The sequence below is a fragment of the Chrysoperla carnea genome, chromosome 1, assembly GCF_905475395.1.
Source record: "Chrysoperla carnea chromosome 1, inChrCarn1.1, whole genome shotgun sequence".
Classification (NCBI taxonomy): Eukaryota; Metazoa; Arthropoda; class Insecta; order Neuroptera; family Chrysopidae; genus Chrysoperla; species Chrysoperla carnea.
The window spans coordinates 3,794,703-3,822,479 of record NC_058337.1 but is presented as its reverse complement, the minus strand read 5'-3'; the positions used below and the strand labels follow the sequence as shown (position 1 = coordinate 3,822,479).

At 30.3% G+C, this 27,777-nt stretch overlaps 1 protein-coding gene across 2 annotated transcripts in view; it reads left to right on the top strand.

Annotated features, from left to right (window-relative positions):
- Positions 1–471: 471 nt before the first annotated feature.
- The window catches only part of LOC123290576 (protein FAM107B), a 135,267-nt gene continuing 107,961 nt past the window's right edge, over positions 472–27,777 (top strand). Inside the window, exon 1 of one of the 2 annotated variants that reach the window (XM_044870816.1) lies at positions 472–579. In XM_044870816.1, coding sequence (XP_044726751.1) covers positions 550–579 — 30 coding nt within the window. In that variant the 5' untranslated portion in view covers positions 472–549. The remainder of the gene's footprint in view (positions 580–27,777) is intronic. The other variant, XM_044870814.1, reaches the window with a different exon arrangement.

Here is a 27,777-nt window from a genome sequence, read left to right as displayed (position 1 = left end):
CCCAGCGCCTCACTTATTTTGTCCATATTTTGGGGACAATATTTTCTATAGCGATCATTCTCCTTCTTTATAACCTCCATGGTTTATATGTTCGATGTTAATCGAGTTAATCAAGTAGGTCCATCTTTTTGTAACACTCTGTAAAAATGTTTGTGGTTTCTACACTAGTGTGGAAAGTAAATTCTAGATGTCACTGCTAATCGCAGATCGAAGTGCTTATTTTTTATTTCTTTTTAACTAAATATCATGATATTTATTTATTTCATTCTATAAATGAAGTTTTGAATGCATGTCAATAGAAATAGTTTTGTAGCGCTGTTTTAATAGTATCAAAAATATGAACTAACTGACAGAAAATAGTTTTGTTTACATGCCCAGTTGACTGAACTTACAATAAGATAGTTTTATATTTAAGTGATATTTTAATAGAAATTTATAAATTATAAAATAAAAAATGATCATAGTTTTTAGATAAAACATTAAAAAATGTTTCTTAGTTTCAGTGTAGTACAAAATTATGAGCTGTGATTTTAATTTTCATTCATCAAAATGCCAAGTTCTCCAGCTATTTCAAGTAAGGTTAGTTTTTAAAAATCGTATTTTATTAAAATTTATAAAACTAAAATTACAAAAACATTCGAGTTTGTAGCATTTTTAAAGCTCTTTTTAAGTTAAGAGACATTTTTGAATTTTCTATAAAATTTTAAAGTAAAAAATGCTAGTAGGTAAGGTGTTTCTTTTCTAGTCAATAAAAAACAGGTGGCTAACTGCTTTTATATGAAAAATCGAAAGTGTAATTCTTTATTTATGCAATAAATTTTATAATTTAAATGCGTTATATTGACAATTTTATGCAAATTTAAAATTTAAATATAAATATGTACTAAATTATAATATCTCCCTTCGGTCAGTTGAAAGAAAGTTATTGCTAAATAGTTTTATTGCGATATTTCCCCTAATTTTGTAACACGAGTATCTTTGTTGAAGGGGATATTATTTATTGACAATAATTAGAAAAGGGTGAATTTGTATTAAAGTAATGGTTATTTTAAATATTTATTATTTGAATACTATACTGTCCCTATAGTTTGTTACTTTAAGCTCAGTGTAATACACCGACTGCAAGTGATAAACGATAGTGATAGTACAATGCAATACCGTTGTCTCTGTCTACTTACAATTAGTTTACTCGAGTGAGTTAAAAAGAACAAACTCATGTATGTGTGATAAGAATGTGGTTAACTTTTATCATTGCTTATACAGGGGTGTTTATTTTTTGCAAGCGGCTATCCGCACAATACCGTCTACGGTCTAGACCGTCCACGGTATACCGTATACGGTCTATTTAGACGCGGTATGAAATTATTTTTGCCCTTTTATACCGTGGGGCCCTTATACCGTGCACGGTATACTTTTTCACGGTATACTCTTTATGCTGTCGAGCCCTTATACCGTGTGCGGTATAGTCTCGACCACGGTATACACAATACAGATTGGAAGGCTTATTTGAAGCAAAGGAAATATACCGTGTGCGGTATAGTCTCGTCCACGGTATACATTATACAGATGGGAAAGCGTATTCTACAGAAATGTAACATACCGTGTGCGGTATAGTCTCGTCCACGGTATACACAATACAGATGGGAAAGCGTATTCTACAGAAATGTAACATACCGTGTGCGGTATACTCTCGTCCACGGTATACACAATACAGATGGGAAACGAAATAATAAGATAAAAAATAAATAGACGGTATACCGTATAGGCGGTATACCGTATAGCCGGTATACCGTAGACGGTATACCGTATAGACGGTATACCGTATAGACGGTATACATTATACAGATGGGAAAGCGTATTCTACAGAAATGTAACATACCGTGTGCGGTATACTCTCGTCCACGGTATACACAATACAGATGGGAAACGAAATAATAAGATAAAAAATAAATAGACGGTATACCGTATAGGCGGTATACCGTATAGCCGGTATACCGTAGACGGTATACCGTATAGACGGTATACCGTATAGACGGTATACATTATACAGATGGGAAAGCGTATTCTACAGAAATGTAACATACCGTGTGCGGTATACTCTCGTCCACGGTATACATTATACAGATGGGAAAGAATAGAATAAGCTTTCCCATCTGTATAATTTCCCATCACACGGTATGCGTAATATGAGTATATGACCAAAACAAAAATTAAATTATATTGGCTTAAATCAGCAGAAATAAAATCAATTTTTAAAGCTATGAATAGAACAATTTTCTTGATTGCCCTTTTTGTGTATCTTTGATATTTTAATATGTATTTAATTAATTGTTCTTTTAATTTAATTAATGTAAAATACAAACAGTCATAAAATTTTATTTAGCGAGTCTGACTAAGGTTCTTAAAATTTTTAATATGAAATTTTAGACATTCGTATAATCAATCAATTTTTCCTTGAATTTAAATTAGTTTCGGCTTCTAATTGTATGCGTATAACTAATCAATTACTATTACAAAAAGCTATAAAAATGAGTAGTTTTTTGCTTCATTAAGGAGTTATTGTATTTAATTTATGAAGTGTTAAATAATTTCATAAACTTATTTAATTGAATGCAATTTTTATCACATTTTTCATTTCAAATATCTGAATTGAGAGAAGTTCAATCTAAAAATAGTAGTTACGTTTTTTGACCATATCATAGATTATAATACCTAATAAGCGCCCTCATGGGTAAACAGTGATGTTTACGAAAAAATGTTTCAAACAAAAGTTGTTTATTGTTTTATAAGGAACATTTTTTACATTTAAACATTTGTTCTATTTCTAACGGTTTATAAGATGGGTCCTACGGACCAAAGATCCAATTGACCTATGTTGCTCATTTACGATCTCTCTCTGCTTCACATTTTCTTTCCTAAGCCTGCTGTAAAACTTCAGTTTGTTTTCTTTTTTCGTTGTTTAGTTATCGTGTTATCAGACAGGCAACCGGAAATGGACTAATTAGGTGATTTTATGAACACCTATGACAAAATTATGTTCGTAGCATCAATATTTTTATGTATCAAGGTTTAGTCACAAACTTGTGACTAAACCTTGATACATTTCAAATATCAATGGTATAAAAATACTGAAAAATCGAGAATCAATCCTACAGTGTTGCTTGCCATGATAAAGCATTTCTCATTCAAAGCGTGCATGAATATTTAATATTTTTAATATGTGAAACATAAATTAAGTTATCGTTACTAACCATAAATGTCAAAATATCTTTTTAAAAATGCTTTTAAACATTAAAATTTTTGTATTTATATCTACTCTTATAGGTATTAAAAATGAATTTTGGTTATGATTAATTTATATTAATAAAAAAATACAGAGCCGTAACGAGAAAACATAATGACGTTGGCAAGTATTTTGGTTGCGTTTTATATGTATCGGAATCGGCTCTAACGATTTTGATGAAAATGTATCGGAATCGGCTCTAACGATTTTGATGAAAATTCTTATACTATGTAATCTTCATAAATTTTGGGTCATACTTTTCAAATTTGTGAGTAAAATTAACCTAGCTATAATAGGTTTCAAGAATGTGGAGTCCTGGTCTCGGAATTAAGCACATTAGTGATAGCTAGCGAAAAAATGACATCACAGCTGAAAAAAATGACCCAAAATTAGTAGGTTTCAAAAAAAATTCCAATAAAATCGGATAAAATTTGCTTGTGTTGTCAAAAAATGATCATTTTGAACTCTATGACGTCATCAAAATCCAAAAAATTTAATTTTGCTCTATCAGACCCGAATTTTATCCAATTTTGATAAACGAAGTAAGTAATCCTACTAAATTTGGGTCATATTTTTAAAATTTGTGATCAAAATTAACCTAGCTATTATATTTTCAAGAATGTTGAGTCCTGGTCCCGGAATTAACCACATTAGTGACAGCTACCGAAAAACTGACTTCCAGCTGAAAAGAATGACCAAAAATTAGTGGGTTTTAAAAAAAATTCCAATAAGATCGGATAAAATTTGCATGTGTTGTCAAAAAATGGTAATTTTGAACTCTATGACGTCATCAAAATCCAAAAAATTTAATTTTGCTCTATCAGATCCGAATTTTATCCAATTTTGATAAACGAAGTATGTAATCCTACTAAATTTGGGTCATATTTTTCAAATTTGTGATCAAAATTAACCTAGCTTTTATATTTTCAAGAATGTGGAGTCCTTGTCCCGGAATTAAGCTCATTAGTGATAGCTAGCGAAAAACTGACATCACAGCTGAAAAGAATGACCCAAAATTAGTGGGTTTCAAAAAAAATTCCAATAAGATCGGATAAAATTTGCTTGTGTTGTCAAAAAATGGTAATTTTGAACTCTATGACGTCATCAAAATCCAAAAAATTTAATTTTGCTCTATCAGATCCGAATTTTATCCAATTTTGATAAACGAAGTATGTAATCCTACTAAATTTGGGTCATATTTTTCAAATTTGTGATCAAAAGTAACCTAGCTTTTATATTTTCAAGAATGTGGAGTCCTTGTCCCGGAATTAAGCTCATTAGTGATAGCTAGCGAAAAACTGACATCACAGCTGAAAAGAATGACCCAAAATTAGTGGATTTCAAAAAAAATTCCAATAAGATCGGATAAAATTTGCTTGTGTTGTCAAAAAATGGTAATTTTGAACTCTATGACGTCATCAAAATCCAAAAAACTTAATTTTGCTCTATCAGACCCGAATTTTATCAAATTTTGATAAACGAAGTATGTAATCCTACTAAATTTGGGTCATATTTTTCAAATTTGTGATCAAAATTAACCTAGCTATTATATTTTCAAGAATGTGGAGTCCAGGTCCATGAATTAAGCACATGAGTGATAGCTAGCGAAAAACTGACATCACAGCTAAAAAAAATGACCCAAAATTAGTGGGTTTCAAAAAAAATTCCAATAAGATCGGATAAAATTTGCTTGTGTGGTCAAAAAATGGTAATTTTGAACTCTATGACGTCATCAAAATCCAAAAAATTTAATTTTGCTCTATCAGACCCGAATTTTATCCAATTTTGATAAACGAAGTATGTAATCCTACTAAATTTGGATCATATTTTTCAAATTTGTGATCAAAATTAACCTAGCTATTATATTTTCAAGAATGTGGAGTCCTGGTCCCGGAATTAACCACATTAGTGTTAGCTACCGAAAAACTGACTTTACAGCTAAAAAGAATGACCCAAAATTAGTGGGTTTTAAAAAAAATCCATTAAGATCGGATAAAATTTGCTTGTGTTGTCAAAAAATGGTAATTTTGAACTCTATGACGTCATCAAAATCCAAAAAATTTAATTTTGCTCTATCAGACCGGAATTTTATCCAATTTTGATAAACGAAGTATGTAATGCTACTAAATTTGGGTCATTTTTTTCAAATTTGTGATCAAAATTAACCTAGCTATAATAGGTTTCAAGAATGTGGAGTCCTGGTTTCGGAATTAAGCACATTAGTGACATCTACTGACTTCATAGCTGCAAAGAATTAGCCTATTGCTCATTTGTGGTATTTTTATTACAAATTATGATATTTATAGTAATGTAAATTAATGAGCGCCTTTTACTATTTTTGATTCTTTGCTGACTTTTAATTTTACGTATAAAATATACTTTTTGTTTTGCGCCTCAACTTCTGTTGCGCCGGTGGCGGATGCCTCTTCTGCCACGTCTTAGTTACAGACTTGAAAAAATATATTAAATAATAAATTTTTAATTTATGACTGCATTAAGAATATTTTATTAAGAAATATATATTATTTTAAAAATTCTATAAATTATCTCTATAAACAATTATTAAAACCATTCCATAAGAAGTTCGATGACGGCGCATCCATAAAATGCACGTACAAATATTTTAGTTTTATTAATTAACTACTTTTATGGGTCGAAGAATTGATAATCATATCAATTTTCATATTTGTTTAACCATCATTTTCATATTTGTTTAACCCCAAAACTGTCATCTGAACGACATGTTTCCGGCTATGAAAATTTCGAACTGTTCTGAACTCGCAATCAAACGCTTTATATGACCCTAACTTTCATCAAGTTTTAAATGAATACACAATTTATATTAAAATACAAATTTCATGAGTTGTCACTCTTTAAATTTAGTAGTGTATTAACCCCAATTATAATTAATGTAAAAGGAATCGAATAAGTTCTACATAAGATCAAAGTATAATGCCGACATCAAGTGGAACCAGAAGAAAAGATGTACCTTACTTAATAGTTAATATACAACCTTATGTAAGTAAGTGACTTCAAAAACGATCCGCTCGTGTAATAAGACAACTGATATAATAAGAATTAATTACCTATTAACAAATTTGGTTGTGTAGCTCAAATATTTTAACATAGACTATAATAAATATATGAATGTGCCCAGAAGGGTTGCTCAAGTTATTTATTATAAGGAAATATGATTGGCCGGTACTTGAAAGTTAAGAAAATCTAAAAAGTATTAATACAGCTTTGATTTTCATTTATACTCCAAACATCTTATGGTTTCACCTCGGAATCTAACGGAATAAGCTGAATATTTGTACAAACTTTTATTTTGATAATACAAATGTTGTCACATATGGTCACGGGTCAGCGTCCTTAGATATTCAAGGTCAAAGGTCGCAAAAATCAGTTTATTTTTTTTATATATTGATGTTCTATACGGTTTTAAAGATGCTCTTTTGGACCCATGACGCAATTGACCTATGTTGCATCCATTCATTTACGAATTCAAACTCACCTTTTGCAAAAATGGCAGCTCGCCATCTCTTCGTTTTTGAGTTAACGTGTTTCCAAACATACAGACAGACGAACGGACTTAAAAAAATGGACTAATTAGGTGATTTTATGAACACCTATATTAAAATTTTGTTCCCATTGGGACTAAATTTATTATACCTTGATTATTTCATGTATACAGGGTATAAAAACCGTAAAAAGCTATTTGATACTATTGCTTAAAATAGAACTACGACAAAAGCCTTAGAGTTGGTTTCTACTGGCGTTGAATAAGTAGATGAATAATAAAAGTTATAAAACCGCAGTAATTTTTAACAATATTGTTAAAAATTATGAATGAACTACCTATTAAAAATGCCTTATTCTTTTAATGGTCTGGTTATTCCATATACCATTCTTTTAATAGGTCTAATCTTTCTTTTCCACTACTGATTTTTTTAAAGATTTAAATTTGCTTTTGACTGCTATATTGACTTCTTGAAGTCATTAGCGATTTTCCCAATAGATTTGTTCATGTTATAATGTATGATTTATAATGTGTGTAAAGACTTTTATGTAAATATTCTAGCAGAGAATATTTTTTAATGAACTTTATCAACATGAAAACTATTTAAAAACAAAATAAATTTACAATCGTAAATGGAGCATTTCATGTGTTATGTTATGTTTATATGTGCACATACATATGTGATTTGATGTGATGTGATGAATATAATAAATTTTTAGTACCTAATCATAAAAATTTGTTCATATAAATAATATTAAGGAAGTTAAATGAATAGATATTATTAAAGTTACTAAGTCAAAACAGTTTTATTATAATAATTCTAGTAATATTATGGATAACTACATTTACTATCGTAAGTTAATTATATAATATATACAGGGTGATCTCTAATTGAACCTAGAGAGCTTTACTTCCAGATTAAGCTGATCAAAACGAACGAAAAACGTCTTTAACAAATTTTGGTCTGATGCGTAATTTCCGAGATATTTCCAGATATCTTTCATCGAATCACAAAGCATTTAAAGCCAAGAGGCGAATAATCAAATATTATTTTATGTTAAGTTGCAGAATAATATTTTAGAGGGGATGTACAATTTAGATCATTTTTACATCATTGTAAATCTTAAAGTTCGTCAGGTTATTGTCAATTTCAAACAATAGATGCTTTATCTGTTATACGTACTATGTAGCATAATTTATGTATGGTAAACTGAAAATCCTCAAGGCGTAGCTAAATATCTATGTAGTCACTCTAGATAGTGTGCTGTGTCCGTCAGGCTATTGTAAGTTTCGAACAATGGATGCTTTGTATTTTATATGTATGCACACGCATTACTAAAAAGTAAAAGTGCACGATAGATTGTGAATCAAAAACGAGGTCATTCGATCACTGGATTATACTTTCAATATATTTTTTTCATACTAAACTGGAGTAAACTCTAAAAAGTAGTTCGAGAGGCCAAAGTTCTAATCGAAGTGTTACGTCGAAATAAAGACTGGCTCGTTTTGAACAAAAATAATCATTATTGGTTAACTATTTGGCTAGACTTAATATAAAGAGTGAATTTGACTGACATGCAGTTGGAACAAATTTGTTATTTAATTAAAATACATTTCATTTACCATTTAAACAGTTTTAAATGTAGTGCAATGTACTCTCATCTATAAGCTGTGCATTATAATTCTACTAATTATTTTTATTATGGACTGCACAACGGAATGTGTTAGCGAACAAATAATATGCATGCGTTACGCTTTATTTCATCAAATAAAACAAATCATTTTTGATGTAATATCTAACTTATATTTTATCACTTTCAATTGCATTTTTAATTTTCCACTGCACACTAGGTCAAAATATATGCATATCTTGCTTTGTAAGAAATTATATGCAAGCTATTCAAATTTATGGAATTTTGATAATAAGGAAATAATGTTTGCGTATACTGATGAGGATTGGGAATTCAAAAAATTACTGTTTGATGCATGGAAACTCAATTCTTCAGATTCTCTGAGCGTTTACGGTAACTGTTTGTCGAAACTCAATAACAATCAAAGCCCGAAAAAACCTGGCAACAGTTGAAGAGTCTGGAAGAGATTTTGAGAGTCACTTCTTTTCGGTAGCAATTTTGTAGGGCCTGTTAATGTTCTTTTGCTTGTCAGGTCATGTGTTGGCTAGTCTCTTCTTAATCCTGTATGCCCTTATACGAAAGGAGGAGGGGTGAGTTATTCAAAGAGTTCACTAGTTTTGATAAAAAATGGAGAAGTTTGAAACTGTTTTAGGTTTCTCGATATACTATTCCATAAAATTATACTAAAACCGTTAACAAAATAAAATGCATTTTGGGTCAAATGTAGTGTCAGTCACTTATGGAATCACTCGTAAATTTAATTTTTCGATATGCTTGACACTGAATTGCATATTCTTTTTGTTCGAATAGTGGAAATTGATTCCTGTCTAAATTTTAATTAACTTGTGAGCTTAAATACCGATTGTAAGCTATCTCGTAAGCCATATAAAATATATGAAATAAGAAGAGTTTTTATGGACGTTCTTATGTATATAACAAAGATGGAATGTGTACTGTGTGCTATGGTTATATGTGTTACTGTGAGTAATTGGTATTATATGTGTACAACTTCATGTGATGAATCTGACCATCTGAGTTTATGTATACATATATACAAACTCTCTTTGTTTTATACATAAGAACGTCAATGAGAACTCTTCTTACTTCATATAAATGGCTAACGATATGGTTTAAAATATATGAGGTAAGACGAGTTTTTATGGACGTTCTTATGTATATAACAAAGATGGAATGTGTACTGTGTGCTATGGTTATATGTGTTACTGTGAGTAATTGGTATTGTATGTGTACAACTTCATGTGATGAATCTGACCATCTGAGTTTATGTATACATATATACAAACTCTCTTTGTTTTATACATAAGAACGTCAATGAGAACTCTTCTTACTTCATATAAATGGCTAACGATATGGTTTAAAATATATGAGGTAAGACGAGTTTTTATGGACGTTCTTATGTATATAACAAAGATGGAATGTGTACTGTGTGCTATGGTTATATGTGTTACTGTGAGTAATTGGTATTATATGTGTACAACTTCATGTGATGAATCTGACCATCTGAGTTTATGTATACATATATACAAACTCTCTTTGTTTTATACATAAGAACGTCAATGAGAACTCTTCTTACTTCATATAAATGGCTAACGATATGGTTTAAAATATATGAGGTAAGACGAGTTTTTATGGACGTTCTTATGTATATAACAAAGATGGAATGTGTACTGTGTGCTATGGTTATATGTGTTACTGTGAGTAATTGGTATTGTATGTGTACAACTTCATGTGATGAATCTGACCAGCTGGGTTCATGTATTCACATATACAAACACTCTTTGTTTTATACATAAGAACGTCAATGAGAACTATTCATATAAATGGCTAACGTTATGGTTTAAAAATTGTATACACAAAATCAGTGCACAAAAAACTCGACATATATATTTACTTTTGATTACAACAACAAACAAATATATTTTGATAAAAAAAAACGTAATTGTTATTTTGAAAGTAAATAAAAATTCACTTCCAGGTCTGATTAAAATCTACCTAGATATGCAACCAATTGGTGTACAGTGTACACAATTCATGTAATATTACATCACAACACAAGTTTAAAGCAACAATGTATTCAACTAACAATATATATATGTGGATATTGTTGATATGGTGGCCATTAAATATTTTCCATTGTTATTACCTTATCTTCAATATAAATTAACAACAAATTTATATAAATCCAATAGAAGTTGTTCGTTTTTCCATAAAGACTATTTTTGTTCAAATTGAATGAAGAAAAATATTTAAAGGCCTCCAATGTTTTTCATATGTTGTTAGGTATATAGAGTTAACTTATATGTTAAAAAGTATTCACATTGTCATAACATTTTAATAATATAATAACAATAAATTTAATTTAAAAATACACTACTGGCTACATAAATATCCATCTATCTGATCAAAACATTCAAATGACTTCCATGTGCACCAGTTTCCATCGCTGATTTTGATTAGAGAATACTAGAATAACTTTTAATCAATTTTTCTCATAAGGGGTTTTCTCAGGCAAGCCTATACCATTATTTTCGTAATTAAATTATCTTTTTTCTGATACCATTTTTGATTGGTTAACAGATCGGTGTAGATCTGGTTCATACCATATGAACAGGTAAGTTAATATAGATAACTACATGGTTCTGTTAACAAATCGAAATTGATATCAGAAGACAGATTTAATAAAGAAAATAATGGTATAGAAACAATTAAAATCAATTTAACTAAAATAGCCATGATCAACACTTTTTGATAGAAAAACTATAATAGTAATATTTAATAAAATCATTATCAATAAAATTTCATAAAAACCATGTCTCCGAAGGTGACGATCGACCTTACTAAAAATTAAAAATGTAAAACACCTAATAACCACATATAGCATCTCTATATTATAACTATAATATAACTATAACTCTCTCATATAATGCGTATGATATAAATTTAATTCATGTAATTATATGAAGGTGGTTTTATATTGTTCATGTAAAAACAATGTTGTTATATTTATGTACATCAGTAATTAAAAATAATGTGTATTAGAAACAAAAACAAATATCAAACCTATAATACAACAAATTCAACAAATACATGACAGTTAACACAACAAAAGAATAATCATATAGATACATATAGGTATATTTTATTTTACAATTTTACACAGAAAGGTATTTAAATTATCAAAGTAGAATTAGGTACGATTGCTGAGGCGCTACATGGGTGTGGGTATGGGGTATGGGTATGGAGGTTAGCGGGCCATGCTCGAGCATCGGGCCTCGAAGCAATGGTTCAAAGCATCTAGGCAAATAGACCCTTATACTCTATCCCCGCTACGCTTTTCAGTGGCTATTATAACCAACTGATGTACTGAAACCCAGGATCTGCCTAGCGCTGAGTTTCCTAATTTCTTCTGGTTCGACTATGGCCGGACCAAACCATTTCCTTTGCTGCTGTATGAGCGCCGGGTAGTAACAGAGAAAGTGGATCGATGTTTCTTCTGAATTTTCTCCGCATCTGTCACACGCGGGAGATTGTCTTTTTCCAATCTGATGTTGGAACGTGTTCAGATTATCATGCCCTGTGAGTAACTCTACGATGACTCTAATATCAGCTCTGTTTAGTTTCAAGATCTCCTCGGCTCTGTTACCAAGCGAGCCTTCCTTGGCATAGTTGTCCATTATTATATCATAATTAACCAGTTCAATTTTTAGGGGCCTTCAGAGAACTGAAAAAAAGATATTTTAACATTGATCCTTATGGGAAATCACAGATTTTATTTTATTTCACAAAACTTGACGTTCAGATTTTCAGTTCTCTGAAAGCCCCTAAAAATTTAACTGGTTAATTATGATATAATGCCAAGTTTCATTAAATTCTGAATGCAAAGTCTATTACCGATAGTACTACCTTAAAGTAAATACTTTTTTATGTATTGAAGGATTGATTCGACCTTCAATATTTTATGAATACTTTGTTATTTTATTTAAATAAGTATAGGTTGAATATAAATATAGTTGTAAATTGTAAGGTATTTTATTATAGTGCACATAAATCATGTTTCCGGAATTAGATGATTTGGAAAAAAATATTGTTAAAATAAACTACATTATTGTAACTATTATAGTCTGTACTCTGTGCATACAGAGAGTATTTACACCATATCCTGTGAATTAGATTCAACGATCTACAAAATTATCTAATAGATCATGCAAAAATAAAGCGTAATGAATGCGTTTTGACTATCAAGGATATTGGTAGAAATTTAATTTTTTCAATGAGGCCATATGGGGTAATTCCTGAGTATTCTGGTTGGAACCGTAATGAGAGAGCAGACAAGCTGGCCAAACTGGGAACCACCAGGGCTCGCACTCAAGAAAAGCTTGCCAGGATGCCATACCAAGAAGGTCTTAACAGATTAGGAGATAATCTGAAAAACCAACAATTAAAGACATGGACCAGCTACGAGGGAGGGCGAATCGCCAAAAGTCTGTTGGGTGAAGGAAACTCGCTCGGTAACAGAGTCGAGTAGATCTTGAAACTAAACAGAGCTGTATTAGAGTCATCGTAGAGTTACTCGCAGGGCATAATAACCTGAACAAGTTCCAACATCAGATTGGAAAAAGACAATCTCCCGCGTGTGACAGATGCGGAGAAAATTCAGAAGAAACATCGATCCACTTTCTCTGTTACTGCCCGGTGCTCATACAGCAGCGAAGGAAATGGTTTGGTCCGGCCATAGTCGAACCAGAAGAAATTAGGAAACTCAGCGCTAGGCAGGTCCTGGGTTTCAGTACATCAGTTGGTTATAATAGCCACTGAAAAGCGTAGCGGGGATAGAGTAAAAGGGTCTATTTGGTTAGGTGCCCATACCCATACCCAATGAGGCTATATAAGTTCCTAAAATGGACTGATCATTTGTACATCACAGTAATCATATAAGTCAGATAAGTCGCAGAAACAAAACACTAAAAATGGTCAAAGCTCGAAAAATTTGAACAGTCATGAATGCGATTTTTGTCATTCGATTCGTTAAAGCGTCAGGAAATTTTGTGACCTAAATTGATTTATGAGAAATTAAAGTTATGGAATTTGCAAAAATAATAATAAGTATTATAAAATAACCGAAAATGTACTAAATTCACAATTCGGTTAATTGTGATGAAATTGGTAGCAATCTTGTTTCTTGGAGGTTTTTGGGATCACTGAACACGAATATCGCGTCAGAATTCTTCTCCGAGATACCTGGTCTTCAGGGAAAACGTTATATTATCGGTAATTCTCGTGACTCGGGGGTTTTTGAGGTCGCCGACCACGAATATCGCGACAAAATTGATTTCCAATGTACCTGGTGCCCAAGATACCTCAGTTATTTTGAGTATCCGGGACAAAAACCTCCAAGTAGCGGATTTGAAGTGATTATATAACGAATTTAGTGATTCATCAGGGAATTTGTTCAGTCTTATGACATTTCTGTGTTAGGTAAGGTACATCTGGGCCTTTATCTCGTTTCTTCTTGAAAGTATATTTGTAAGTCGTTGAAATTTAAATAATATTATATGTACAAAGTATAAACAATATTTAATTCTAACTGGAAAATGTTTTTTTCTATTATTGTTCAATCATTTTTCTCATTGCAATTTTCATATTATACAGTAATTATTGTTATTATTATTAACTTATTTGTTATTTAAACATGTGGGAAAGTATTGCACTTGTTTAAACGAACAAAACAGCAAATAAAAAAAAACTGTGTTATCAATTGTTTGTTTCTTGTGCTTTCTTCTTTCTAATTCAAATCATTCACGATTAATGTGGACTTATCGATTATTTTAATCGATAGGTTCGATTCCACTTGTGCTCACAAACCGAGAAATTAATGAATTATTAGGTAATATGATTGGTAAATCGTATATTTTTTGAGATACGGACTAAAATCGATCCAAATATTGCGATATTTAAGAAACTCTGCATCCTATCATGAAATTAACCTTATTTTTATACTTTTTGGATCAAAATTACTCCATCCACCGAGTTTCATCAAATTCCAAAACAAAATTTTTTTTTCCGATTTTCTCGATTTTTTCAAAGGGGTACCTCTTAAAAACATTACAAAAAATCGAAAATTTTTTTTAATCTCCAATTTCGATAAAACTCAGTATATAAGGTAATTTTGACCCAAAAAGTACAAAAATCGGGTGCATTGGTTGACTGGTCGAATAGTTTTTGAGATACGGACTAAAATCGATCCAAATATTGCGATATCTCAGAAACTCTGCGTCCAATCATTAAATTGACCTGATTTTTATACTTTATGGTTCAAAATTACCCCATCCACCGAGTTTCATCAAATTCCAAAACAAAAATTTTTTCCCGATTTTCTCGATTTTTTCAAAGGGGTACCCCTTAAAAAAATTACAAAAAATCGAAAATTTTTTTTTATCTCCAATTTCGATAAAACTCAGTATATAAGGTAATTTTGACCCAAAAAGTACAAAAGTCGGGTGCATTTGTTGACTGGTCGAATAGTTTTTGAGATACGGACTAAAATCGATCCAAATATTGCGATATCTCCGAAACTCTGCATCCAACCATTAAATTAACCTGATATTTATACTTTTTGGATCAAAATTACCCCATCCACCGAGTTTCATCAAATTCCAAAACATTTTTTTTTTTTGCGTTAACAAATTTTAAAAAAATTGCAAAAAAACGATAAATTTTTTTCACCAATCACCAATTTCGATTAAACTCCCTGCTACAGTGGACGGTGCCATGAAGATAAACTGAAGTGATTGATTTTTTCCTTTATCGATTAGTGAGTGTAATATGATTATTATGGACAGAAGTAAGATGGCAATTTTAATATTTATAATATAAGTAGGTACATAGTGTTCATGAGAGGAACGAAAAAAATTATAAAATATTTTGTTAGTAAATAGATTTTAATGTTTCTAAATTGATTTTAGAAGTGTTTTACTATAAAATTGGTTTGAATTATTATTTTCGCAAGAAATTTACGTTCCGTGGAAATTGAACTATATATATTCGACATATTTCTGAATATAACATGTGACTTGTTTTAAAATTACATATGCTTACATTTAACGTGTTGATTAATTCTTTATAAACTCTTTAATTGAGATGCAATGAATTTTATGTTAATTATTTCAAATAATGTTTTTATTACAAACATTTTTAATGAATAATTATCATCAGTTCTTTGATTTAGATTAAAATTTATTAAAGTTGTTTATATGTTGTAAAATAAACAGAAAACATTAAAATTTTAAATTTATCTTCTTTCATGAGAATTACATACAGTGAAATTACTGTACCTTTAAACAAGAGACAAAAACAATGTTCATTGAACACTGATAGAAGATGTTGTTGTGATCCAAGGTAGACGATAAGTATTTTTAAACTTTACCTCTTCCAGCTAAAAGTAAATTATTTAATGCGTTTGGATACCAAAACGAAAGTTGTTACCAAATAACTGAAATGTGTGTCAATTAATGAGTAATTAATACGCCTTCGGTATAAATTTCAAGTCGATTCTCTGTTAAAAAAAGCACTTTTTACATGATGGTATATGAAGAAGTCGTAATAAATGTTGGTTTTTTAAGTCAATAAGTGCTTTTAAAAATTCTTTAAGTTTTAAGCTTTGAAGTCATACCAAAATTAAGATGAAACTGTGCATAAAAATAAAAAACTTTTTTTGGTAAAAACACTGTCCTTATATAATAATTAATTTCTCCCAAACCGTACAGAGAATCGAAATGAATTTTTCACAAAAGACGTATAAAAGGATGATTAATTGAAAAATAAATTTCAAATTTTCTTTTACCATTTTCATTTTTTTGGTATCGAAATACCTTAAACAATATAATAAAAAATGTTTAGGTATAACTATAAAAAATTTATTTTTTATTTTACTTGAATACAAAAGTATATAGATTTTTCAAAAAACTGAAGGATTATCCAAAGTATATTATCATCAAGGTACATTACTTTACCCATACTTAGAACGAGATGAATATTATCATTGCTTTCCTTTGTATTTACATCGAATAATTTTTGTTTAAAAACATGTCTTTTATCTGCTTTTAATTTTGTAGTATTTTTTTTTATCAAGAAAACTAACCACACATGCGATTAAACAAAACATTTCATGTAACAAAATAACATTGTATAAAATTCTCACATATAAAATTTTTTAGTTCTAATTATATTATTTCTTATAAAAATTATATATTATTTATATTTGTATGATGATAAATGTATAATTTATAGCTTTTATGGTAACTGCAGCTTCATTCTTCTGCTTTTGCTATGCTATTATCGAACGTTTCTGATTTGTTTGCGAGCTCAGAGGCAAGACCAAAAAGGGTCTAGGGTCTAGGTAGTATCTAGGCTCGGGGCTAGGGGCACGACTCATAACTTAGAGGAGAGCTTGTGGACTGTATGAAAAAATTACAGTCCCGTGAAAAATTAAATTTATTAAATATTAAAATATAATACTAGACGCGACTTTTTCAATTTACTACATTTCTATTACAATTGTTTGATAGATTTTTGATGTTATGTAACTAAAGAAAGGTAGTCAGACATACATGACAAACACACATAACTAATAATCCCATATAATACTAAACAAGTGAAAACAAACAATTGACTGAGTTAATTGTCGAAATACCATGTATAGTCAGTGTTGATTCCTTTATCACATTACACATACATACATGTGACCCATACATAACTGATAATCAAGGATAGTACATATTACAAAATTTCCGCCTAATTGGCGCCCTCACGGGTAAACAGTGATGTTTACGAAAAAATGTTTCAAACAAAAGTTTAATTTTTGTAAGGAACATTTTTTACATTTAAACTTTTGTTCTATCTCTAACGGTTTACAAGATGGGTCCTACGAACCCAAGACCCAATTGACCTATGATGCTCATTTACGAACTTGACCTCACTTTTTACGTCCTAAGTACGCTGTAAAAATTTCAGCTCGATATCTTTTTTCGTTTTTGAATTATCGTGTCCACAGAGGGACGAACGGACAGACAACCGGAAATGGACTAATTAGGTGATTTTATGAACATCTATGACAAAATTTTTTTCCTAGCATCATTATTTTTAAGCGTTACAAACTTGGGACTAAACTTAATATACTATGTATATTGCATATATACATGGTATAAAAATTGCGGTCTCACGAAAAACAGTTCATAAAAAAATGTTTCAAACAAAAGCTCAAAAATTTTAAAATTAGTTTGACGTTATGTATGAATGGCTCCTAATAAGAAAATGCCTATTTACTAGATTAACGAAAACTTGAAAAAAAATTATTAAATATTATTACCATACCTTCATTTTGCTTGTTATTCAATAATACATAATTTATAACGAAAAGAACATACTTCCTACCGGATGTCCTACCGGGAGAATATATAAGGAAAACATAAAATCGTATGACTTTTTTTTTATATTCTTGGACGGCAATGAAGCCTTATCGATAACCCTCCTTTATACGGGTAGTATTATCGCCGCGGCGCGCCGCTTGGCTGTTCTGAGGATAATACGTTCAATTGAGTTCAGTCTTATTCATAAAACTTGATACAGAAGAATAATTGGCTAGTCAAAATGTGATTATACTTTCTTTTTGAGTTTTCATAGAATTAGCCTTACAGCCGCCTTTCAGTGAATAATTCATGAGATCTGGTAGTCAAATTTGAAGGTATGACAAAACAACACACTTTCGAATTTAATTCAAAATCAAACAATGCATGTTATATCCATCCAGGGAATAAAACTAGATTTATCTAATTTCATCTACATATTGCTGTCTATTTGTTAACAACAAACTATTGTTGTGAATAAAAATTAAGATTTATAAAAATGATATAACATTAACAACGTTAACAATTTTAATTATTATTAACATAATTTTTATTATGATTGAATAATAACATTAAATCAGTTACAATTAATGTTATTGTGTATATGTACTATCTATGTAGTATTAATAATAAATATCCTGTAATAACTAATGTTAATTATTAAAGTTGATCTAATACTTTTAATATTTCCGTATATGTGCATAGAGTTATTAATTAAATATTAAAGTTAAGTTCCTTAATTATAATACAAGAAATATAGTTTGCGGAAAATAGTTGCATCTATGGGTCAATTAAGATTACATAAGAATGTTTATGGATGCAAAAAAAATACGATTTGTAGTTTTTTTATAAACAACTTTTCGGAGTAAAAAACGATCAATTTAATCAAAGTGACCATTTCTTCTTTTTTTGATGGAAATGAAAAAACCAGTCTTAAAAACGAAACCTAGTAATTTCACAAATACACTCATTAACAATATTAATTGTTAATGGGTGTAAGTATTAATAAAAATATTGAAAATATTATGTCGTAATAAAAGTGGAGAGAATTTCTTATCATATTCTCTGGTGAAAAACACATTTGAAGGTTACATTGACTAAAAAATAGTTTGTATAAATTGGGCATACTTTCCATAAACCTCGTTATGAAATTAAGCCCCAAAAACTAGATTAAAACCAGCAACAAAACTAAAATTTGGAAGACTAAATGCAGTGAAAACAATTTAAACAAGAAACAGATCAACTGTAGAAAGAGGACGTAATGGTAATAATCAAGAAATAATGTACACACTTATGCCTGTACTTCAATTTTGTTCTTAAACATTAGTTTAAGTCTTAGAGTGTAGAAGATCAAATCTAGACACCAAGTACAAGACTAGGTAAATTTAGGTTAGGTCAGAGTGACTGTTGAGAAATGGGACACACTTAGACAATATGATCCGTTGTGATACCATAAACAGGTTTGGCTCATCCCCGGCCACTACGCCATGAATTATTTGAAGGTGTCTTAGAACTGCAAGAATGCTTTGATCTGAAAGTACTTCAGATTAAAGAGTCCGTCAAAGAAAAATTGACTCAAGTGCACCTCCTCATGGAGAGGATTGGCTCATCTCCGTTCAATACTCCATGAACCAATGAGAGCAGTCTAAAAAAAGCAAGAGTGCTTTGGCCTCAAAGGATAGGCCGTCAGAGAAAGATTGACTCAAATGAGTCAATCTTCTCATGGCAAGAGCTGGAGAGTGACAGAAAATTGCCTCCTTCACTTCCTCAATCTGACAGCTCCTGAAATAATCGTGATGCACTGGTAGGTCCAGTCGCTCAGCGAGCTTGCCACTTAATCAGTATCTTGTAATAGCCGATTTTGTTTATAGAGACCCTTTGTAACAATATAAGATCCTCGGAATGCCTATGGTTATACTCCGACCATTTCTGTCTTGCAGTACCACAAGTGCGTTCTTCCCACCATCTTAGACTGCAAAGGAATGTCTATTTATGAAAAAAATAGTCAGTTTTGTTTTGGTTTTGAACTTACTGGTATGGTGTTCATTTGTTCTGCATTTGTGCTCCAACGAATTAAAGGAATTGATACCAATTTATATATATACTCTTAATAAATTATCAAATTCCATGAAACATTCTGTACCTACATATTCCATCTTTCGATCAATAATTTATTGCAATTTCTGATTGAAATGTTAAAATATTATTTGAATTTGAGTTTTGATTTGTCTTGTGTGTGTTGCAATAAATGACTGACTGTGTATACGCGTTACAGTCTATAAACATAATAAACTTCACTCTTTTCCCATTATTATTATCAGTCACTCACTTCGTTCACCATTCACTCACTACTAATCTAGATAGAGAAAGATTTATTTATTTGTAATCATATGTATAAATATGATGATCACAAATCAGTAAAGTTCGTTTGATTTGACAATCTCACGCGAGATTTTATAATATACCTACGTAGTAAGATTATATGTATCTCATCAACATTCAAAGGATTGCTTGCGGCCAAACAACCGTAAATATGAGGGTTGTACAATATTTATATGCATTTCTTTTTTTATAATTAATGCTTTGTATAATTATTAAATATAGTATAATTCATTTATTCTGACATCGAAAAGAAATTAAAATTCAGTCCTACTAAAGGCACACGAAGTATAATTGCATTGACTGCAAAGTAGGACTCCTCCTGACATCTATTGTCGACGAAATAAAGTATATTACCGGGGCATTCAAATTGGTATTTGTGTGGAGACATTTTGAATGGTTCTTATAAATAAAAATGCCGAATAAAGCTCGGTCATCCAGGTACTAGCATTTACAAGGTTAGGTTAGGTTATATTGGCTGTCCACGAAGGACACACTTAGGCTATAGAGACCATTGTGATACCATATATGTGTTTTACCACCTTTCCGCTGATAATTTCATTTATCAGCTCCTCAATTTCAGAGGCTGAGTGCACCTTCTTCATGCATATACCATGCACTACACCAGCCCATCACAACTATTAATTAAATTAATTCTGTTGCGACAGCGGGAATCGAACCCGCTACCCTATACATACCGCGGACGGAATTGGTAACATTTACAAGGTTAACATTTCAAAAAAATTATTTACGAGAAATTTCAAATATTCTACTTATATTTTGATAAAATTGTTGATAACACTTTTCTGCTTATCAATGAATATTTCCAATAAAAATTACCTTATTTAATGATTTATGACAAATTATTATAATTCCAAAAATTGGACACTTATCGAATTTAAATTGAATGTTAATAATTTGGAAAATACTAATTGTATATTTGTACATACCTAATCGGAAAAGGTATGGTGTAAATTGATAAGTAAATATTTAATAGCAATCCTTATAAAATAAGCATGTATCATGAAATAGTCATCTATATACAATTTCAATTTGGAAAAAAGTAACTAACGATGAGTATCAGTTTTGCCCGGTACAGGTGAGCTCAGGTGAGTATATTAATGTGACATCTCTTGGTGTCTCACCTCTGCATCAGCAAATATGTATGGCGTTGCTGGATACTAACTCTGCATAAGAATTCGAAGCGAATTACATAAATGCCGTTGAATATTTATGCAGAATTAATAAATTGCAACGCCGTACATATTTGCTGATGCAGGGGTCAGACACCAAGGAGTGTGCCATTCATATTCTCAAATGCACAACGCAAATTTGATGTAATAACTTACTTTTACTGATTCCTGGTGGATCATTTTACCCGTAAAATTTTAGTATGGGCTTGTAGTCTTTTTACAAAATTTTTCGCACCCTGAGAAAACAAATGGAATTGCTGAGAGGAATGCAATGAAGAAAAGAAACCTTTGAACATCGACTCTGTTAGAACAACGTTTTCTTAATGCTCTGAAGTGACCGATGATCACTGTTGATCGAGGTCTTCCACCTTACTTAAATTAAGAGAGATTTGTTGATTTAAGAAAGTATCCCCGCCTTCCATATTTGGGGTTGAGTAGTAAGCCATCGAAACACTTCCGTTAACCGTCTTAGAGAACTAGCCATACTTCCCAGATTTTTTAAACGTGTAAAAAATGAAAATTCTAAGAAATTTTCCGCACCCTGAGAAAACAATAATCGGTAGGTAAAAGAATGATGAGACCTAGAGCAAACACCAACTTGGTCTCTGTTTGATGACAGTATCATAACTGTGGTAGTGGTTCTTGTTTGGTTTGACGCGACACAACAACGATATACTGTACTAATGCTTACACTATTATGATCACGAGGTACATGCTACTCGTAGAACATCATCGTCATACTCACTTAGGTACAACATATACAACAACAGCACACTCAGTTTAGTGTATGTTCAACCATTCATTGGGATTGTGTACGTCGCGAGAAGCGGTCGTGTCCGTAATCGGCGGTTCTCTTGTTGTTTTTGTTTTGTGTTTATATATCAAAACACACGCACGCGAGTGGTGTAAATATTGAATTGCAATCATTGAAGTTCTTTATATTTTGATTTTTGTGTTTTTTTTATTAATTCTTAGTTCAGCGACGTTTTTCCTTTGGCCCTTATTTAGAGGCATTTGATTATAGTGTTTTGTTTTTAGTAGTTAATTTGTGTTGTTTTTATTTTTAGTATTTTAAAAAAAAAAGGTAAGAGAAAATTGTCCCAAAATTATTATGAATGCGAATTGTAAAGGGTTAAAATAGTCTACGAAGTAAATTAGTCTGTAGAGTTATCTAGGAGAAAAAAGTTGTATCATCTCATTGTTGTCAACAATACTGTTCAAATATGCTCAATGGTTTTGCCCTCAGGTTTTTTATATTTTCCTCGGGTTTAAAACGTAAATTCGTTGTCATTTTTAACATTCTTCACACTTTTCTTCCTAAAATTTGTGACTCAGCTTTCTTCAAGGCGAATCAGTCTTTTGCAATTATCTTCGATTGTAAAAGTATTTTTGACCTAAGTTAATTTGTTATCTAAGCATGATTCCAGTCGGCAAAATATGAAAAATTAATATTTTCTCCGAAGTGAAAATATCCAATGATCTGTACAGCAATGACAAGAAGTTGACCAGGTTTCCTGATTTCTTTCCAGAAAAGAGTGCAAGTCGTTTTTTAAGATTATTTGCTTTTATTTTTAAATATTACAATCTAACACTTGCCCCGGAGTGAAAATATCCATTGATCTGTAGAGCATTGCAGTGTCAATTAAGAAGCAGGTTAGGTTTCATGATTTCTTTCTAGATAAAAGTGTAAATTGCTTTTAAGATAAGAAGTTGGATTATCTCAATAGGATTGGAACATTTCATTTATCAGATTATTATTTAACTTAGAGTAGAGGTTAAGTCGTCTGCCAAGTAATGTAGTGGAAGTTTTCCTTTCAATCGCATTATAAACTTACTTTCCTTAAATAAGGAAGTTACACACAACTTCATGAACTACTTTAATGCATGCCTACTTTCCTCATTCCTTTTTTGCCTGCATTCTAACTAGCAAAAGATACAATGGTGGATGCAAAGAGAAGTTTGAATCAAAGAAATGAAGCGGCATTAGAATAAATTTTCGCCACTCATTATCTTGGCCTTCGTTAATATTAACATTAATTCTTACTCCAACTTGACGTAAATGACGAATCTAACAATATTGGTGTATCTTTTACAAGGATTTATTGTTACAATGTTTTGTAAATCATTTCCCATCTCTGGAATGCCTCTAGATTTTCCATCGAGGAGAGGCAGTAAAAGTATTCCCAGTTGTCCTTAAGTGGAACTCAAATCAGAAAGATCGAGGACGAAATAACTAGCAGGTCTATCATAAAGAGTGTCAACTCCAATAATTATTATTTCTTTAATTCCAGAACTAGGTATCTACAGAATACTCAGGCATTCAGCATACACCGGGTATATAAATAAATAAATCTTTCACTGTGTAAAATACTTGATAAGATATTTTCGTAATAACAACACACACATTGACCAACTGTTATTTACCATAATTATTTCATAAGAAAGTTATAATAATAATTCTTTATAAGTTTTTGTTATGAATATTTCTTTGTTACAAGGCTATTATGTGTTATGTATAGATAGCTATTTATGCTCTGCAAGTGAATTTTACTGCTTGGTCAGTTTCTTTTAAATAACAAAAATGTTTTATTGAAAGTTAAATTGAAATCATATCAATTTTACTTTAAACAAGTTGATATAATAAGTAAGAGTAGCTTAAATAAAGTTTTAAAATTATATCTCAAAAGTAAATAAAAAATAAATGTTGAAGCTTTTAATCTTTACTTTGTATCATAAAACACGTCAATTATAATCGAAAGACTTTGACGTTTAAAATTTGTATACAAAATTTAGTAAACAAACATATATAACAAAATATGCATATTATCTTATAAATTTACATTTATATATTCAAAATAAATTATGTGTCGACTTCTTATGCAAAGCGTCTAGTATTTTCTAAAATAATTCTACTTGAGAATTAGTAAAAGTCACCTTTTTGACTAGCATTTATATTCACAACTGCAGTGATATCAAATGTGAGTAAGACGTAAAGCTTGAGCATTATTTATACTTCGTATACGGTAAGAAATCTTTTGCCGATATATCACTATGTAAGTCTAGATGTGAATGCAAATTCTGTATGGTTTCGATGATTGTGATACAATTTGAAACATTGATGACGTTACCATTAAATGTATCGGAACATGAACAAAAGTAAAGGTGCATGAGTTGATGTCAGTATGGGTGTCAGGTCAATTATGACTGGTGATATCCACTAATACTTCTGGCGAATAGTACTATTTAACAATGTAATGTCACTGATGTATCTAATGGCTTACCAGAGCAATATTTATTAAAATGACAAAATAGGTTACGAATAATATATTGACGAGCAGTGTGACAACAAACATAGCGCTTATACTTATACTGATTAGGATCGTAGTTCAATAAAGCGTATTGATAAATGCGCCAAAAATCATAGCGGGAAAAACAAGTTGCATTGCTACAATCATGGAGGTTATAAAGAAGGAGAACGATCGCAATAGAAAATTTTGTCCCCAAAATATGGACAAAATAAGTGAGGCGCTGGGATCGCTAAGTTGTCTCATTAAATGCGGGCTGTTGTGCGCTAATATACTACTTACCGACGACAGCGCGGCTGGTGGCTGAAAATGAACTATAAATTCTACAAACTTTCAGGGACAAGTGCGCTAATGCTTTAGTACATAGTGATCGTTCTTTATAACCTTCATGGCTACAATGTAAATTACGCCATAGTAATGGATCTTACGGTAATATTATATAGAGTATTATCAGATACTTTTGAGTCTCTATACCATACCAGCACTGTAATAAACGCCATGCATTTCTTACTATATTTATACGTATTTTTTATTTTATATTGTTTATCCGCAGTAATTCGACAAACTTTTGCAAAATCGAATTTGTCAAGAGTACTTCCATCGCCCTCTTTTTAGTCTGGTATCTTTTAAATAGGAAAGCTTTGTAGTTCGACAGTTTTGTAGGAAAGCTTTGTAGTTCGGAATAAATTTTTATTATCACTTCATATGAAGAATTCGCGAATAGAAAAGTAAGTTGATTTTTAATTATCTGTACTATTATGTAAATATGAAGGTTTGAAATTCCCAATTAAACAAAGAGACAGATACCGACTAGTGACGTCATATGTGAGAGTATCGCCATAGAGATTACGTATAAAAATTTGTTTTGCTAAAAAGAGATGGACAATCTTTGAATGCTTATAACTTCTTCGTTTTTTAATCAATTTTAATTTCATTTTCAAATTTTGTCATAATATCGAGTCTAGTTTTATATTTTTATGCATAATATGGCAAATTTGACATTAGGATTATTCCCTATTTGCTTATATAAATGCAATAGTAACAAAATTATAAGAATATCAGATAAGAAATTGACCTGGAAAACCTGGAATTTTGAGGTTATCGAAATATTTTAGAGATTAGTTAGACATTTTTAACCATAAAATCTTCTGTTGAGATTCAATTAAAGTTTGCATTCTTTATCAAAATATTAAATGAAACGCATCGAAAACCTAAAACTCTAAATATACTTAGAAAAAGAGTTCAGTGATTTATTAACCGTTTACGCCATAATTTTTCCATTTATGCTTACAACGGAATCCTAAACACAATCCCTATGATATGTTTGTTTATAGAACAGACATAATACAGAAGGATATGTATATAATATTTTCTCACCCAATGGAAAATATGCATTTTGTATAAAACAGGATTTATTTACATTTTACATAGTTTTTTTTAAATAGCAGTCGTCAGTCTCTCAGAGTCTGGGTCTTTGGGTGTGTTTTAATTATTTTTCATACAAACTTGTAGTTATATAGACATTCTCTTATAAATAGGTATACATTCATATTAAAGATGTATGAGCGCCAGGGTAATTTTGAATGAAAGGAATTTAAGTTGGACTAAGTCTAAATCAATTCTGTAAATTTTAGGGAGGGGGTGGGGCAAGGTTTGCCCGATTATTTAAATATATGCATGACTGGAAAAGTAGGCATATTTAACATGCAATGGTTTTATGTGAAAACGGTAGATGTATAAATAAACCTAGTCGGTGGAAATTAGAAAAAAAAACCTATTTAAATTAAAGTTAAAACCTTAATAAATTATTGAAACAAAAAAAAACCGTTGTGCCAGACTAATTAAGGATGTATGAGCAGGGTTGTGGAAGCACAAGTTAAAAAAATATATACTTTCAATTATGTTCTTGATAATATAATACGAAAAGTAAGAATAAAATTTTTCGATATCTGGAGTAATTTTCAAAATATTGAAAATTGAAAATTTTGTTTAATTATTTAGTTTTCGATATTTCGAATACCAAGGCTGATATCGAAAAATGTTATTCTTATTTTTCGTCTACATTCAATGAAGTTGTAACAAAATTCATCATCAAAGTTGAAAATAAGGTACAAATAATTTCAACCACAAGTCTAAACTTAACTTGGAGCTTGTACTACCTTTAAAAAATATATAAATGTTAATGTTAGAGTTTGATATAAACCTAACTATAACTATACCTATATAGGTGTTAAAGGATTTTAACCTTTTGACCTTCAGATTAAAATAGAATTATAATAATAATAATAAAAATTAATATAAATGATTTTATAACTATTTATTAATAAATTTTAATGTAGGTTTTTATATGAATAATAAAGAATATATATATTTTTAGCCATTGTTTGAGTACACATGTTGATATTAATTAAAAAAATTTTTGAATTTATAATATATAATTTATTTATTTAATTTTGATTAAATTTCTGAGACTAAGATATTGTTTCTATTCCGAAAATTGAAATAATAAATTTTACGATGTTTACATTTAAAGATGTCTATAATGATCTTGTTTTAATCCTATTTTAAATTTAAGGACGTTCCTCGATAAGTGATGAAATTATAAGGTATGAAATTATTTGAGGCTGTTCAAACTTGGGAAAATTAGACAAAAATTATGAGGAAAATTATTCGATATATACCAAATTTACCTGCTTTATTTATTTATATTCGAACATGAAAAGAATGCTTTCAGTAAACTTCAACAAAAAATTATTGGTCTTGTCTTTATGAGGGTACCATTCACCACGACTTGAAAAAAAAAAAAACATAATTAGTTTGAATTTTAAATAAGTTATATTTTTAATTTTATTCACTCTAGGAAATTAGTAATTAATCTTTGGAAAATTAGTATTTGAATTCAATTATTTATGTATGAAGAAATACTATAGAGTTTTGTAAGGCAACTTTTTTACGTATGATAGTAAGTCATTATTAGGAAAGGCCGCACAATATTGTAAAAATATATTGGACTATATACCCGGTTATAGAATATACCTAGTGTT